The following is a 17,453-nucleotide window of genomic DNA, read 5'->3' on the forward strand; positions in this document are numbered from 1 at the left end:
GCAGGAACTGCTTTAGGTTTAAGAAATGCCATCTGGCTCTTCATAGTGCCAAAGGATATGGATTCATGATTCAAAGATTTTGAGGTGGGAATTAAGAAAGTAAAACCTGACTATGACAATTCTTAAAAATTCCAGCACCTTCATTCTCAGTGAGACATACAGGTAAGCCTCCTGGGAAGTTAAACCCTATAAAGTACATCACATCAACATTTACTACTTGGTTCTATACCACCAAAGAATATGGAATGTTTCACATATATTTCAGAAAAAGTGATTTGGGGTCTGGCATAAATACTGAAAAGTAGAGGCCTGCACCGCAGCTCAGTGGATTAAGCAGCTGCCTGCAATGCCAGTATCCCAAATCAGAGCGCCAGCAGAGCCCCAGCTCCGTGCCTGGGAAAGCAGCGGAAGATGATCGTCCAAGCCCTTGGGACCCTGCACCCGCGCGGTAGGCCTGGAGGAAGCTCCTGGCTTTAGTCCAGCGCCCCTCACTGTGGCCATCTGAGGAGTTAACCAGCAAATGCAAGATTTCTCTCTCCAACTCTTTCAAATAAATAGCCTTTTAAAAAATACTGAAAAGTAATTTTTAAGGCTATATTTACAAAGCACAAATAACTCTATGTGGACATTTCAAATAACTTTACCTACATAAACTCACATCCTACAATAGAGCACTAAGGAAGAAGTTATGGAATACTACTCAGTGGTTCAAAAAAAAAAAAAAAAAAAATAAGGGGCCAGTGCTGTGGTGTAGTGGGTAAAGCCACTGCCTGCAGTGTCAGCATCCTATATGGATGCCAGTTTGAGTCTTGGCTGCTCCATTTCCAATCCAGCTCTCTGCTATGGCCTGGGAAAGCAGTGGAAGATGGCCCAAGTCCTTGGGCCCCTGCACCCACACACGAGACCCAGAAGCTCCTGGCTCCTGGCTTTGGATCGGCACAGCTCCGGCCATTGCAGCCCTTTGGGGAGTGAACCAGAGGATGGAAGACTTCTCTCTCCCTCTCTCTGCCTCTGCCTCTCTGTAACTCTGCCTTTCAAATAAATATATAAATAAGTAAAATGAAATTCTTCCTTTTGCAAAAAAATGGATGCAACTGGAAGCCATTATACTTATGAAATACCAGTCCCAAAAAAACATAAACACTGTTTTCCCTGATCTGTGGTAACAGAGTATCGAAAATACAATGTATTGGAGTAAAATTGACATTTTGAGATTCTATGATTGTTTACAGCCCTTCTCTTGACTGTTGAGGAACAGTGTTTTTTTCCTTCATATTATTTGTCGAACTCTCTACTTAGTCTAGGGTTAATCTTATGACTACAAAGTTAACTAAGGGACCGGTGCTGTGGTGCAGTAGGTTAATCCTCCACCTGTAGTGCTGGCATTGCATATGGGTGCCGGTTATAGTCCCAGCTGCTCCCCTTTCAATTCAGCTCTCTGCTTTGGCCTGGGAAAGCAGTGAAAGATGGCCCAAGTCTTTGGGTCCCTGCACCCATGTGGGAGACCCAGAAGAAGCTCCTGGCTCCTGGCTTTGGATGGGCACAGCTCCAGCCTTTGCTGGAGTGAACAAGTGGAAGGAACATTTTGGGAGTGAACAAGTGGAAGGAAACCCTTTCTCTCTGTCTCTCCTTCTGTCTGTAACTCTACCTCTCAAATAAATAAATAAAATCTTTATTAAAAAGTAGTTAATGGAAAATGGATCTTTGTAACAATTAATAGGGAATAGGAGAGGGAGGAGGAAGAAGGGTGGGATCATGGGTGGGAGGGAGAGTGGGGTAGGAAGTATCACTATGTTCCTGAATCTGTATGTATGACATTCATGAAATTTGGGTACCCTAAAAAATTTTAAGAAAAAGAATACAGGGTGACACCAAGAGGGGCACACTTGCTTGGGAGCACTTCTAAAGGATGGGTATGGACGGTTTCAAACATGCAGAGTGGACACCAACTATCCCTCCCCCAACCTTATGCTTTTTTGCCAAAACTGATTTATACTAAAATGGCTTAGCAAGCATACAGTCTCAATGGGAACTATAACAGTATAAGTATGCATATTCCACAAAAATAAGTACACATACGTGTACACACACACACACACACACTCTTACTCTTTTTGCAAGTTGAACTCCCAGCCTCCCAATGCTTAATACCAACACAAAGAGGAAAGCACCAATCCCCTCATTAAAGAGAGACCTGACACAGCCTTTGCCTTTTACGCAGGGGCAATTATCCCATTCCCAACACCAGCCCAGCTCTGTGTTCACTCAGGAATGTGGGGATCCTGTCATTTTCTAAGGAAAAATTCTTCTCTAAACCCTCAGCAACGAAATTCAGGTCAGAACCCAAAGTCAGGAGCCAAGGTAGCAGAAGAAAATAAAAGGATACATTTAATTATGATTTTTTAAAAAGTCATTACCCATAAAGCTAAAAGATTATAAACAAGTCGACTCTTAATTTTATACTGGGGAGGGAATTCATGGGAATTCAGAGAAGGACTATTTCAGAGAAAGGAAGAAAGTCACTTCTCTCTACCTTAGGAACTGATGATACATGTGACCTACAGACAGTTACACTAAGTTGGAAATCCTGTTGAATACACACCAGGGGAAGGCACAGATACTGAAGAGACCCGCAGCAATGATAATTAGGTGACAGAGCTGAGGGTCTCCAGGGATTAATCTGTTCCATATGGAATCCTCATTGCACCTTGTTCCATGAAGGAGAAAAGAGCAGCCCAGACTTGGCAGCATTTCTAAAACAATACGCATAACAAATCACTGACTTCTACAAAACTTGAAATAGCGCCTTAAAATTGCAGAAAACATTAGTCAATAATATTTTGCATTTTCTAGTATCTTATTTGCTGGACAGATTGCAGTGCCCACTCCCTGCCTCCCTGCCCCACCTAGCCTTGCCCACAGTGTGGTTTTCCATGGTTTCATTTACTGGTGGTCAACCACAGCCTGAAAATATTCAAGATGGGGCCAGTACTATGGCTAAGTGGGTTAAGCTGCTGTCCACAGTGCCTGCATCCCATATGGATGGGGGTTCTAGTCTCAGCTGCTTCATTTCCGATCCAGCTCCCAGCTAATGCGTCTGGGAAGGCACCAGAGGATGGCCGAAGTAATTGGGCCCCTGCACCCACATGGGAGAACTGGAAGAAACTCCTGGCTCCTGGCTTTGGCCTGGCCCAGCCCTGGCTGTTGCAGCCATTTGGGGAGTGAACCAGCAGATAAAAGATTTCCCATGTCTCTCCCTCTCTAATTCAGACTTTCAAATCAATCAATCAATAAAAATAATTCAAGGGGATATTCTAGAAATAAGCAATTTATCAATTATATATTGCTCTCATGAGTAGTGTGATGAAAGTCCCCTCGATCCTGCCTTGCCCAGGAGGGGAACCACTCCATTGTCCAGCACATCTGCACAGGAGGTGCTACCTGCCCAGTCACTTGGTATCCATCCCAACCATCACGTCGATTGCCATGGTATCACAGTACTAGTGTTCAAGCAACCTTCATAGGTCTTAATGATGGCCCTAAGTACAAGAGTAATGATGCTGGCCATTTTGTTACAGTATCCTATTTTATTACTGTTGTTAATCTCTTACTGTGCCTAATTTATAAATTTTACCATAGATACCTATGTACAGGAAAAAGCATGGTATACAGAGGGTTCAGCACTACTTGCGACTTGGTGGGGGGACTACTATACTTCTATACTTCCATTCACACATTCTCAGTCTCACTGGGGCTAAGATTATTATCAGCCTAATCCTAAGTACTGTAAGATTTTCCATATCTCAGCCCAGCCTGGGTTAGCAGCTGCATGAGACAGGAAGGCAAAGCAGAACTGACAGAAGACGCTGGTTCCGCTGTGATCCCAGCCAAGTCACTTCACTAATGGAATGAGTTTTCAACATTCCTAAAGTGAACTGGTTCTAACTCTAAAATATTGATGTTTCTAGTCTGCATTATTACTTTAAAATTTTTATTTCTATCAGAATAATACACAAGGCTACAATTTCTAAAGGTCTGTCTCTATGATAAGGTCAACAGATTTTCTCAATTTGCCTATGAAATAAGAAATAAGGTACAAAGAGAAGGATAACATCAAACATGTCCAACTGTATAAAGAAAAAAAAACAGAAATGAGAGCATCTTTCCCTTCTGTTTGGTATTTATTTAACACGAATTCCCTTTACCCAGATTGCTGCAAATCTTTTACACAGTCATTTCTTCAATCTAAGTCACTCTAATTGTATATAATGCTCCTTTCTGTTATATTTCTGAATTTATTATAATGACAACAATCCCTTCTGACTTAGAGTGGACAGTGAGAGAGAGAGACAGAGAGACAGGTCTTCCTTTTCTGTTGGTTCACCCTCCAATGGCCGCCACGGCTGGAGCGCTGCGGCCGGCGCACTGCGCTGATCTGAAGCCAGCAGCCAGGTGCTTCTCCTGGTCTCCCATGGGGTGCAGGGCCCAAGCACTTGGGCCATCCTCCACTGCACTCCCTGGCCACAGCAGAGAGATGGCCTGGAAGAGGGGCAACTGGGACAGAATCCGGCGCCCCGACCGGGACTAGAACCTGGTGTGCCGGTGCCGCTAGGCGGAGGATTAGCCTATTGAGCCACAGCGCCGGCCAACATATGCTATCTTAACGTGAAAAAGGCCAAGTGGTGTGATGAATTCTCTCCTGCTCTTAGAAGTAAGGTACTCTTTGCTTCAACATCTGAATACATAAAATAAAAATGTTTAAATCATGCAAATGTTAAAGCATTACTTTAAAAATTCAACTCAGTAAACACTGATTTATCATTTACTACGTGTCAGATGCAAAAATGCTAATATGACAGAATTCAAAGTTCAGTGGAGAGGAGACTAATAGAAAATACAGTGTAACTGAAGAACATAATAAAACCATGTACAAGGAACAGAAGCAGCAGGATGACACAAGAAATGCCTCCTGCCCGACAGGTGCAGAGGAGAAGGGGCGTTCTGCAGCCAGACCTGGGTCTATGAAGGGGGCCAACTTTACTGAGGCTTGTAACGTCCTCTCAGGAATTATTCTGAAGACTGAAACCATGTTGGTAAAATGCCTAACATCCAGTAGGTGCAGTCAGGGGTAGCAGTCTTGTTTCAGGGGAGCTCTGTTGGTTTGCTTTTGTTTCTTATAGTCCAAACCCTAGGCGGCACTGCAAGTCAGTTCTCTTGGTTAATTCTGAAGCTACATATGGGATCAGTAAGGTGAGAGGCATGGAGAAGGCCACAAAGAACCTTATCATAATCAGGCCAGTCCCTTTTGACCTTTGAGAAGCATTGGGTTGTTAGCATGTGACACCCTCCCCCTAACCCTCACCTCTATTTCTACTCTGACACTAGCCATTTCCTAGGAAATGCTCCCAGTAGTTGGGTTCCTGCTACCAATGGCAGAGACCTGGACTGAGTTCCTGGCTCCCTCCAGGCATTAGCTCTGGTTGTTGCAGAGATTTGGAGCGTGAACTTGTGGAGTAAATTTGAGGATGGGGGTTCTGTCTCTCTGCCTTGCAAACAATTATTTTTTACAAAAAAGATAATATGAGAAGGTAACTGGAAGTAACCCTGCTTTGATTTGTTACCTGGCAGCCACTGTAATGATCAGAATATTAAATATCATCAAATCTTGTCAAGAGATAAATTACACTCACTTCATGGCTCCCGAAGCTATCTAAATAGGTCTTCATAGGCCAATATGGACATTAATATATACAAATATATTTACTGAGTCCTTTTCATTTCACTCTAATAAACATATTTGATACAGCTGAAATATGAAACAGTTGATACTAGCAAAATAATAATAAGTTGAAGCAATCTGTCTCCAAATCTTTCATCTTGGATCACCAGAGTCTTTGTGTCAACTGTTTCTTGAACATTAAAAAAACACGTCTCTGATCTGCAACTATCACATGAAGTCAGTTTGCTCCACAGCATCCAAGCGAGGACACCACGAATCAGCTTCCCAGAATGTCCCTGAATCGCCGGGCTTCCACAAAGAAACTAGCGCCTGTAAAGCTGCTCTTATATATAGTTCCATAAAATCTCTAAGGACATCTGAATTCTGTGCCATGCCAGGCTTCACACATACACACACACATACACGCAATGCACATCTGAATTCTGTGCCATGCCAGGCTTCACACATACACACACACACACATACACGCAATGCACATCTGAATTCTGTGCCATGCCAGGCTTCACACACACACACACACACACACACACAATGGACATCTGAATTCTGTGCCATGCCAGGCTTCACACACACACACACACACACACACACACGTATGTGTGTATTCATAGTTTCATTTTACGTTGTCAGTCTGGTAAGCATGCACTGGAAAGTCATCAAATTGTAACTGAATCTCTTTCCTGTGAATACTACTCAGAGTATTTGTAAAATTCGCATCTCAAAGTATAGGGTCAGCATTTCCTCATGAACAAAAGCAGCAGTTTCTTCGTAAGGCAAACCCAGGAATCCGATGCAACACACATGTACTCTTGCTCACTGTCACACACGCCCATCGATGTTATCCGAACGTGGGTAAGATCAGCTCCCTTGACTAAAGAGGGGAAAGACTGAAAATTAGCAAACGTCCCAGATGCAGCTGCTCCAGGCTGGAGAGAGACAGAGACGGACAAAAGGACACGGGGAAAGGAAGCTATGTGAGCGAAAAGCTAAAATGCCAACAATGCACCAGCCCCTGGCCCAGCCCCTGACCCACTATAATCTACTTAGCCATCTACTTTACACCCCTCCCTCAGAAAAAAAAAAAAAAAAGTGGAAGCAAACTGATCCTGATGAAGCCGGGAACTGAAGTCCTGCACTTGGCCGGCGACTCGCGACGCAAAGAGCCAAAGCTGAGGGAAGTGTCTCACCACCCAGGGCAGGTGCGTGCGTGGAGGGCAGGGGGAGGGGAGGGGACGAACGCTGCCCGCGCGCGAGTCTCCGCACCGACGCCGCGCCTACTACGGGGCCGGGTGCCGGCGGCCGACCCCGGCGCCCCCGGGACGCCTCCCTCAACACCTTCCCGGCCGGCCGGGCCCCGGAGCTCCCGAGCGCGCCCGGCCCCGCAAGGGGCGAGGGGCGGTCCCGCATCCATTTACCCGTGAGGTTCCTCAGCACCGTGCCGTGGGCCCAGAGGCTCAGGACCTGCTGCACCGACAGGTTGATCATCGAGTGGTCGCCCCCCTCCGCCTTCATCGTCCCCGGGGGGCGCCCGCCGCCCTCTCCGGGGGCGCCGGGCGGCGGCGGCTGTGAGGATCGGGGGGCGGCGGCGAGTGCGCGGCTCCTCCAGGCCGCCGGGGGAGGCTGCGGGGCGCCGGGCCGGGCGCTGCTGCTGCCGCCGCCGCCGCCGCCGCCGCTGGGCCTCCGGGGGGGGCCGCTCAGCGTGTCTCCCAGGCAGCCCCCTCCCCGCCGGGGAGACATTGAGGACGGCGGACGGGGGAGCGGAGGGGGCCGGGCGCTGTCCCCGCGCGGCCCCCGAGCGAGCACTCGGGGCGGAGGAGGCTGCCGCCGCCGCTCCCGCTGCCTCTCAGGGGCGGCACACGCGAGGAGGCCGAGGTCACGACGCCGGGAGGCCGGCGGTGACGGGCAGCCGGCAGGTGCGGCCCCGCGACGGGGCCCAGCTCATCGCCGCTGGAGAAGCAGCGGACGCGGCACCCCGAGGAGGCTGCGGCGGCGGCGGCCGCGGCGGCACCTGCCGCCCGGCCTGGCCGCCCTCGGGTCGCCGACACTCGAGGAACCGCCCCCTCCGCCCGCGGCCGCCGCCGGGCGGCTCGAGTGCGCGCGCGCGCGCGGCTCCCCACGCCCGGCCCCGCCTCCGCCGCCCGGCCTGGCGGAGCCACTGCGCATGCCCACTCCCCGGCGCCGGCCTCTCCCTCAGCGCCCGGGCTCGCGCTCCGGCCGGCGCCGAGCGTCGGCCCGCAGTGGCGCGGAGGCGAGCGCGGCCTACGTCGCTGGCGCCACCGCCGGCCCGGCGGCTGATTGGGTTCTCCGAGGGCGCCGCCTCCGCGCCCCCCGGTGCCGGGGGCTCGCGGGTGCGGGGCCGCGCGGCTCGCTGAGGTGGGTGCTGCGACGAATCAGACCTTCGCCTTGGGGTGAAGATCCTCGCGCGCCGCACTTGAAGGGGGTAAATAGCTCAGCACGCAGAGTTAGTAATTTGCGGTTTTAATTTTTTTTTCCTGAGTTCAGTGACCTGGCTGGGCCGCTCACTGGCAGAATGAAATGTTAAAGTCACAAAACCGAGTGGCCCCGCTTCTTCATTCATTCCCGCCCTCCGGGGGCCCCCGGGGTCTGACGGATGCCGTCGCTGAATTTATCCAAATTGCAGATCTTGCGTTTTTTTTAATCTAGATCCCTCTCCCCCCGCATATTTGCTGTCTTCGCGTCCATCCCTCGCCCCCCCCCCCCCCGGAGCATTTAAAATCCAGCTCGCCAAGTTAAACTGCTTGGGGGCTGGAAACATGGTAACTCTGAAGATAAAGATGGGGTTTTTGGCGATCACGTACACGTGCCCACCCCATCTCTGCTCTCTGGTAAGAATTACCGAGGGAGATTTATCCGGCCGGACACGGAAGGGCTGAAGCGCCCGTGACAGGGCGCTCTTGGGAGCCACCTTAGAAATAACGCGACGGCGGCAGGCTTCCTCCCCACGGTGTCCTGTGGCTGTCAGACACGGGAAAAGGGCATTTTGCATCATTAATGGGAGTGAAGTCAAAACGCTTCGTGTAGAATCTGTCTTCTCCCTGGACTTACACACGTTCATTTAAGACATGAAAGAGGATTTGCTGTTTTTTAAACTTTTTAATTTTAGAGGTGGGGAAAGTGATGCCGCAGAATTAAGTGGGGGCAAAGGTGACAGCCGTGCAGAGTCCACTCTGCGCGTTCCCGGTCTGTGACTCTTGCCAGCACCCACAGTGTCTTCCTGTGAGCGCCCTACGGTCCAGGTCCTGGATGCGGAGGTGCAGGGTGCCTCGTGGTGATGCCACGGAGGTCATGGAATGGGACCACGTGCACCGAACGGTTCCTGAGAGCTGAGCCGGCGGGCATTTACACGGCCTACCAGGGGCTTTGAGTTAGCTTACATGGGGTGCACTGAGGTTCTTAGGATACACGCCACTATTTAAAACGTTCAGAACCTGGGACAGTGCCTGGCCCCTGAGGCTCAGTAGATAAATGTGCTGAATGAGTAAATGATTGCCAAAGGCAACAGTGTGTGTGTGTGCTGCATCCTTTTTGAAGAAAAACAGAACCCACGTGTTGATGTCAGGAGAAGAGACAGTAAGACAGCAATGACGCCCGCAGGGGATGATGTTCCGCACTAACCCAGTGGATCTTCCCTGCTTGTCAGTCAGTCCAACGCAGTGAGCACTTACTGGTTACCGCCTATCCGTAACTTCCGTCAAAGGCATTAGGGATGGGATTCGAGGATTCTTCACTGCATTTCACTTGTTGTTGGTTTTTTTTTTTTTTTTTCGCTTGGGCACAACTAGTGATACCGCCCATGTTGGAAGCCTGTATGCTTGAGAAAACTGTGTCTTTTCCCAACAGCCAGAGTCACGAAAATCAAATCTGAGTTAATACTAGTGAAGGTTGTAGAATTTCTTTTCTTCGGATCTCTGACACTGAGTTAGTACTGCAGTCCAAGGCTGGGTTGGTCCCATTCCTGCCTGAGATCAGGGAATACCCACAGATGAGTCCTCAAGGTGCTTTGTAACCATGTGCCCTTGCATGTCAAATAAACAATTCACAGACAGTTCTTGGTTTGTTTCTTCAACACGAGCGAGAGAACATCTGTAAGTCTTAGCTGTTCTGCTAATTCTCCAGAGAGAACCCAGAAGAAAGCCTTTAAAATCAACTAGAATATAAAATGTTGATCCTGTGAGAAAAACGTTAGCTATCAAAGCCATTTTTTCTCTTTCTTGCTGCCAGCTGCTTGTTTATCTCCCTCCTTGCTGTGCAGTACTATATTGTCGACTAATAATGCACAGGCAACTTAGTCGCGTTTTGTGACACATTTCCACAGTTTCAAATCCTGGGCAGGTTCAGTAGATGCAATATGTGGAAAATAACACTCTCTCTTCCATTTGTGATGCCCTTTTAATAAGGATGGAGTCTAATCAGCACAGAGGTCCTTCCTCTTGCTAGGTGTTGTGCCCACATCTATATATGAGCTCTTGTAATTTTCACAAAGACGAATTGAACCTTCACAACACCATTACATTAATTTTCTTCAAATGGCACACACCCCCACACGTCTGCCCAAATCGCGAACAGACATGAAAGCTCTGTCGGTTGTTTTTCGAAGAAGAAAATAAAACTCAGTCGGGAGCAGTGATAAACAGGAGGAGCAGAGAGGAAGGCACGTTGTTCTAAGGGATGAAGTGCACCAAGATTTTCATCTTGAAATGTGTGGCAGAGCACCTATTCCAGTCAAGAGCTATTTCCATCCCAGTTAACCAGAGAAACAGAGTATTTTCCTTCTCTACAAATTCTATTGTTTAAAAAATGTGGCAAATGGCATTGTGGAAACTCACATTCTGAATATATTTAGTCTACTGAATGAAAGTAGAATCGTTCCAAATTACCCGCCTAAGGAATTTAAAAAGATGACATTTTTGGGCCTGGGAATACCTGAAGTCCTGGTTTATCCCCCTAGTAAGATACAGCAAGATACAGGATGCTGGCCAGCCATGATGGGCCTGCTGAGGCATGGAGCCCAGCTGAGAGAGAGAGAGAAAGAGGAGGAAGTGCTCCATGACCTCCACTCGTGGATGGGAAGGCAGATGTTGCGGGTGCCCCCAGCCACATCTGCTGCAGCGTGGGCCCGCCCTCTACCCGTCCTATCAGGTGGCAGGAACATTTTGATGACCTTTTCTAGAGACCTGCTTTTTATGACATTGATCCTTTTTTCTTTTGAGTAACTTATCTTTTAAAAAATTTCCTATAGGAGCTTTTTATATATTTAACAAACTAATATTGTTGCATGTATCATTTCCAGTTTGTCAGGTGATTTTTAATTTTCATAATATTTTCTTTGTCATGTACAAATTTTTAATATTTCTTTTATGGTATTTGAGTCTTCTATCATGCTTTTAAAATGTCTTCCTTTCTCTAAAATTAGATTTTTTAATGTCTTGTGTTTTTTCTAGAAATTTCATGGGGTCTTTCTGATGTTTGTACTTTTGATCCACCTGGAACTCTTTTAATGAAAGGAGTTTGTTAGATATTCTGATCTTTGTCTAAATACTTACCCAATTGTACCAAGATATTTACTGAATGATAAGTCATGTTCCCATGGACCTAAAATACCAGCTATGTTGTGTGCAAAATTCTTGTATAGAGTTGTATTTATTTCTGGGCTTTCGTTTGTTTATTTAGTGTTCATTTCTTGATTTACCCATCCCCTCTGGTCTCATTTCGTTTCCATCTGTCTGTTCATGTGTTAGCAACATGCCGTTTTTATTTTCTTTAATTGTATAATACCATTTGGGTATGCTAAGGAAATTCCATGTTTTTTACTCTTCATTTTAATGTTTTTCCTGATTATTCTTGAATGTGTATTATTACAGAAGAACTTTAAAATTGGCTTCCTAATTCTAAAGGTGTTGCTATATTTTCATAAGAATCATGTTAAATTGATAAATAAGTTTTGTATAAATTGATATCAGTTTATATTTATTAAGGATTTTGATTTTTTTGAAAGGTTGCTGAATACAGGTGTTTTTTTAGCATCAATGGATAGGATCATATTATTTTTCTTTGGTTCTACATACACAGTGAATTATATTAATGGATTTCCTAATGTGCTTTCCTTGAATTCCTAGAATTAATGCCACATTGTAATGATCTCTTGTTATTTTAATTTGCTACTTAATTCCATATCTTAGTCATTTATTAGAATGTTGACATCAGTATTTTAAGTCAGATTGAGCTGTAGATTTCTTTTTGGTGTCTTATATAATTTAGGGGTTTTTTTTCCAATTAATATTGCATTGGCTTTAGATACAGTAATAATTAGGAAAATTCCCTTGTTAGGAGTTATCTTTTCTTATCTGCTTGGAGAAATTCAACTGTGAAACTGCTCTGTGGCTTCCGCATCTCTTTGTCAACTTTTTTTTCTTAGTTCTTTCTTCCCCATGCCAACTGGTCCATTTAGATTTTTTTTTTATCTCTTCCTGGGTCTTTTATGAAATTTTTCATATTTGCCAATCTGGCTTTTAAACAGTATTTACAGTATTAATATATATCTCCTGGAGTTTTTAACTTTTCAACACATTTCTTATTTTGTGGCTTCATACCTTCTATCATTTTATCTAAATATATTTGCTAATCATTGAATATTTTCCAATTAACCTAGTTTTCTGTTTTTTGGGTCTTCCATTTTTCTGTATACTAATTCACTTTTTTTTTTTGTTTTTTATCATTATTAGTTTATTCTGCTTTTCTTTAGATTGTGTTTTTGTTGTTTCCTTTGAATTTTATGTTAGCTTTTTGCACTTTTTATTAAACATATTTAAGATTGAACTTACACTGAGTATTGCTTTAGTTGTAGCCTATTGCTTTTGATATGTAGTGCTGTACTTTGCATTGTTATCTTCTCAGAATTCTGTCATATTAGTTTTGACTTCTACTTTGAAGTTATTTAAAAGTTTCTTTTTTAATTTTCGGCATTGAGGAAAAGGACTGTATTGTTAACAACTAATAATTTAATTGCAGCTTATTCAAAAAATGTTACCTATACTACTTCTACTTTTTGGAAATTATTGGGGCTTTCTTTGTGTCCCAATGTATGGTTAATTTTGATAAATGGGTATGCAAAAAAGATGAATTTTCTGATCTTAGGAATAGCGTTTGTGCACTTCAGTGAGATCTACAATATTTTGCTACTGCAGGTACCTATCTTCACTAGATCTGTCATAATCTGTACATTAGGTCTCAGCAGTCCATACTGTGTGGCAGTGAAGTTCAAAATCTCATTGACTTAGATCTTTCCAGCTCGTGTTCCATGGGAACTGCATTTGGGTGGTGACTGCTTGCTGTTTAGCTGGAATCTTCTGGATTCGGCTAAGTCCAGCTGCACAGGTCACCTTTAAGAACCCAGGGCTGATGAAGTAGCCTCTGTCTGAGTGCATGCCACTCTCCTGGTATGGTGCAGGAACCAGGACCACCGTGGGACAGTTGGCTCGCCTGTAAAATTTAAGGGAAGTCCAAAAGACTCAGTTATTAAGATAGATAGTTTGCTAATGCAATGTCTTTGAAAATCAAAATTAACGCAGAGATCTACGATGAACAAAATATCAAAATCTAAATAAAAACAGACTCTGACCCTGTACTTGCATAACCCTGCCTCACCTACCTCACCCTAAGCCAGGACAAGGAGGGGAAGGGCAAACCATGCAGGTGCACTTAAATGTGGTCCCCATCACATACATGTCACGTAGCACTCACATTCCTTTGGCCAAAGCAGGTTGCGCGGTGAAGCCCAGATTGAACAGGATAAAGAAGCTTGTTTTGCCCACAGGGGATGATGGCAAGCGTGGATGGGAGAGGACAACACATGACAGAGGACAAGTAAGGCCACCTGACCCAGGCTGGCAGAGGTGAGTCTCCTAAGAGGGATGCAGGTCTGCCTTTGTCCCCTGGCTGTTTGCTTGTTTTTCTAGTTTTCGATTTTATGAATTTTCATTCTATGGTTTTTGGTGAACAGGTATTCGTTCATGGTATAGTTGAATTATGATTTTACTTTTTAAATTAAAAAGTATTTGCATTTGCATCATAAAATCCTTTTTTTAAATTTAATCACTTTGTCTAATGACTTCCTCTCCTCTCCTTTCATTTGTGTTTGCCTGGATGTCTTTGCCCATTGTTTTTCTGCCTTTCTGAGTCATTTTGTTCCAGGGTTCCAGGGTCAGTTTGACTCTGTGATCTAACATGATATTCCTGTCTTAGACCATTTCTTTTTTTTCTTTTTTTAATTTTATTTATTTATTTATTTATTTGACAGGAAGTGTGGACAGTGAGAGAGAGAGAGAGAGACAGAGAGAAAGGTCTTCCTCTTGTCGTTGGTTCACCCTCCAATGGCTGCCGAGGCTGGCATGCTGTGGCCGGCGCATTGCACTGATCCGAAGCCAGGAGCCAGGTGCTTCTCCTGATCTCCCATGGGGTACAGGGCCCAAGCACTTGGGCCATCCTCCACTGCACTTCCGGGCCATAGCAGAGAGCTGGACTAGAAGAGGGGCAACCAGGACAGAATCCGGTGCCCCGACCGGGACTAGAACCCAGGGTGCTGGCACCGCAGGTGGAGGATTAGCCTAGTGAGCCGCGGCACCGGCTGACCATTTCTGTTTGTTGAAATAATTGGTATGTGGTATGAGTTGTATCATAGATATATTATTTCTAGTTCTATTGCATCTTTTAAGAAAGTTTTTCATTTTTCTGGCTTATATTTCCTTCACATTATTTGTATGTTCCTTCAAATTTGAGAGTTGGTTCAATCTCAATCACTATAACAACCTCTATCACCATAACTGATACTTCATTCCCTGTTTAGAGTGCATCCATTGGCCGTTCACTGAGCAGTCCTATTATTATAAACCATCACTTCCACAAACCTGTTCTTCATTTCCTTCCCTGTCAGACTGGATTATATATTTTGTTGTTCTCTTTCCCTCTACAACCAAACTACTAGGTTCCAGTCCTAATGTCTCTGCTTTAGGCAGGTGTGGACATTTAACACTCAATGAATTGCTTAACTTCCCTAAGTTTAGTTTCCTCATGAATAACATGGAAATCATATTTCATTCGGTGACTATATATACACATATGTAATCATTTTAAACTGTATATATTTCATTATAATATTTCCTTGAAATATTCTGTGGTTCAAAGTACTTAACATTTAAGTAATAACAGTGAAGTCTAGAAATACAAATGCTCAATAAATGCTAGTTTTTGTTACTGTCACATTTTAATATTAATAGATCCCTTAGGACTACATGATAATGACAACCTTCTGAAGAATGTTTCTTCTAAGGAGAAAGCAAAGAGCACTTGTAAAGGATTCTCTCCGTCTCTCTTTTTAAAGATTTCACTTATTTATTTGAAAGACAGAGTTACAGAGAGAGAAAGGGAGACACAGAGCAAGGTTTTCCCTCCACTGGTTCACTCCCTAAATGGCAACAATGGCAGGGGCAGGGCCATCCACAGCCAGGAGCCAAGAATTCCTTCCAGGTCTCCCACTTGGAAGAAGAAGCCCAAGGACTTGGGCCATCTTCCTCTCCTTTCCCAGTTGCATTAGCAAGTAGCTGGATCAGAAGCAGATTGGAAGTGGAACAGGTGGGAGTCGAACTAGTGCTTGTATAGGATGCCGACATCACAGGCAGTGTCTTAATAAGCTGCACCACAGACTGGGCCCTAAAGGATGTTCTTAATGGGCAAATGTCTACTTCAGATTTTCCACTTTTTTATTTTTTTTATTTTAAAGATTTATTTATTTGCGTGGCAGAAGGGAAGGGAAAGACAAAGAAGAGAGAGAGCTTCCATTGGCTGGTTCTCTCCCCAAATGCCTACAAAAGCCAAGCCTGGACCAGGTCAAAGCCTGGAGCCTGGAACTCTGTCTGGGTCTCCCAAGTGGGTAGTTGGGACCCAAGTACTTGGGCCATCATCTGCTGCCTCCCAGATGCATTAGCAGAAAACAATCAACAGCAGAATAGTTGCTATTCACACTAGCACTCAGATATGGGGTACAGATGTCCTAAGGGACAGCTTAACCTGCTGCACCACAGAACTTGCCCCTCCACCTTTATTTAAAAAAAAAAGTAATGCATGCACATGAATCAAAACTCTCATCTTAAGAATTTTGTTCAGTGGGCAGGCTCCCTCCACCCAGTTCCCCACTGTATTAGTCCAGATTCCATTTCTGTAACAGCGTACCCGAGGCTGGGTGATTTGTAAAGAGGTTTGCTTAGCTCACATGTATGCAGATCCAAGGCTGTGGTGCTGGCATCAGCTGGGTTCTGGTGAGGTCCTCCTGGTGGGTGGTGTCACAGTGGCAGGAGATCACGCTGTAAGACAGGAAGGCACAGAACATCTGAGGACTAAGCAGGGTGCCATGAGAGCTGTATCAGTCACTTCCTGGGGCACATTCCAGTGACCTAAAGGTCTTGCACGTGACCCTGCCTCCCAACACCACCACACAGGGGCCAGGCTGCTGACACATGGACCTTCAGAGGGCCAGCCATTACCGGGCTGGAGCCCTAGCCGCACCCACACTAAACCAGGCATGGGTATTCGCTTTCTGTGCATTCTTCCTAAATTTCACCCCCTTTTGTGATCTTTCCAACCCCAGCCATGAAAATTGTGAAAATGAACACATTTAAACTCTCTCCTTTCATTTCCTTCCCAGTTGTGTTAGTTCACGTTGTTATTTCATTTTGGACCTTAACAATGCTTATGGAAACTACAGGACATGCCTTGAAGTTTTTTGTGGTTGTGGCCTTTGCTTTGTATTGGGATGAAAAACGTTTTTTTACATATTTATTTATTTGAAGGAAGAGAGAGAGAGAGAAGAAAGAAGAGAGAAGAGAGAGATAAGAGAGAGCTCTTCCATCTACTGGTTCACCCCCAAAATGACCACAATAGCTGGAGCTGGGCCAGTCCAAAGCCAGGAGCCAGGAGCTTCTGGGTTTCCCATGTGGGTGCAGGGGCCCATGGACTTTGGCCATCCTCTCCTGTTTTTCCAGGTGCATTAGCAGGCAGCTGGATTAGAAGTGGAGCAGTGGGGACTTGAACCAGTACCCGTATGGGATGCCAGCACTACAGGCAAGCAGCTTTACTTGCTATGCCGTAGTGCTGGCCCCACTGGATAAAAATTCAAACAACTATAAAACTTAAAGGTTCAGATCCAGGTCAGAGTACAATGAAGTAAACACCCTTCATCTTACGTCTCCTACAGAATGCAGGGTGCAGGGAAGACTGAAAAGCAGAATGCCTGGTGGCCTGGAGAAGAGGATGAGAATTTAGAGCACCACAAGTTTTCCATTTCTTTTCCTCTTGTGGGGAGCAACTCGGACTATACTGTTACTGGAATTAAGACTTATTCTATGCATCTGCTCTCCCACAATATGGCGCTGGGAGAGAAGAAAACAGCTTCTACACAGCTGCCTCCAGTTCAGCCAATAAACTGTAGGACTTGCTCCTGATTGGAGGAGAGCAGTGTGCTCGGCGTGTGGGCAGCCGAGTTGGGATTGGTGGAAGAGGACTATATAGGAGGAGAGAGACGGCATGCACCAGGAACATCTAAGGGGAACATCTAAGGGGAACACCTGTGCAGCCCCCGAGAAAGCCGGCCGGCGGTGTGCCGCTCCCCTGCGGAAGTGGGGAATGTGGCAGGGGGAACCGC

At 45.6% G+C, this 17,453-nt stretch overlaps 2 protein-coding genes across 17 annotated transcripts in view; one reads left to right on the forward strand and one right to left on the reverse strand.

The window, feature by feature from the left end:
* The window catches only part of TMEM170B (transmembrane protein 170B), a 121,858-nt gene extending 114,054 nt beyond the window's left edge, over window positions 1–7,804 (reverse strand). For 3 of the 14 annotated variants that reach the window (XR_011388799.1, XR_007923307.2, XM_008262386.4), the window contains exon 1: window positions 7,156–7,766. Coding sequence is in view for 11 of the 14 variants with exons in the window: in XM_008262386.4 (XP_008260608.4) it covers window positions 7,156–7,477 (322 nt within the window). In the remaining 3 variants the exon portion in view is untranslated. Of the gene's footprint in view, window positions 1–7,155 lie in introns of all 14 variants that reach the window. The other 11 variants (XM_070074414.1, XM_070074412.1, XM_070074413.1 and 8 more) reach the window with 8 other exon arrangements.
* Window positions 7,086–17,453, forward strand: part of LOC103349679 (uncharacterized) — a 170,017-nt gene continuing 159,649 nt past the window's right edge. For all 3 annotated transcript variants that reach the window (XR_011388800.1, XR_011388801.1, XM_070074418.1), the window contains exons 1-2: window positions 7,086–7,216; window positions 13,575–13,653. The gene's annotated coding sequence lies outside the window, so the exon portion shown is untranslated. The remainder of the gene's footprint in view (window positions 7,217–13,574; window positions 13,654–17,453) is intronic.

The sequence above is a fragment of the Oryctolagus cuniculus genome, chromosome 5 (assembly GCF_964237555.1).
Source record: "Oryctolagus cuniculus chromosome 5, mOryCun1.1, whole genome shotgun sequence".
NCBI classification, from domain to species: domain Eukaryota; kingdom Metazoa; phylum Chordata; class Mammalia; order Lagomorpha; family Leporidae; genus Oryctolagus; species Oryctolagus cuniculus.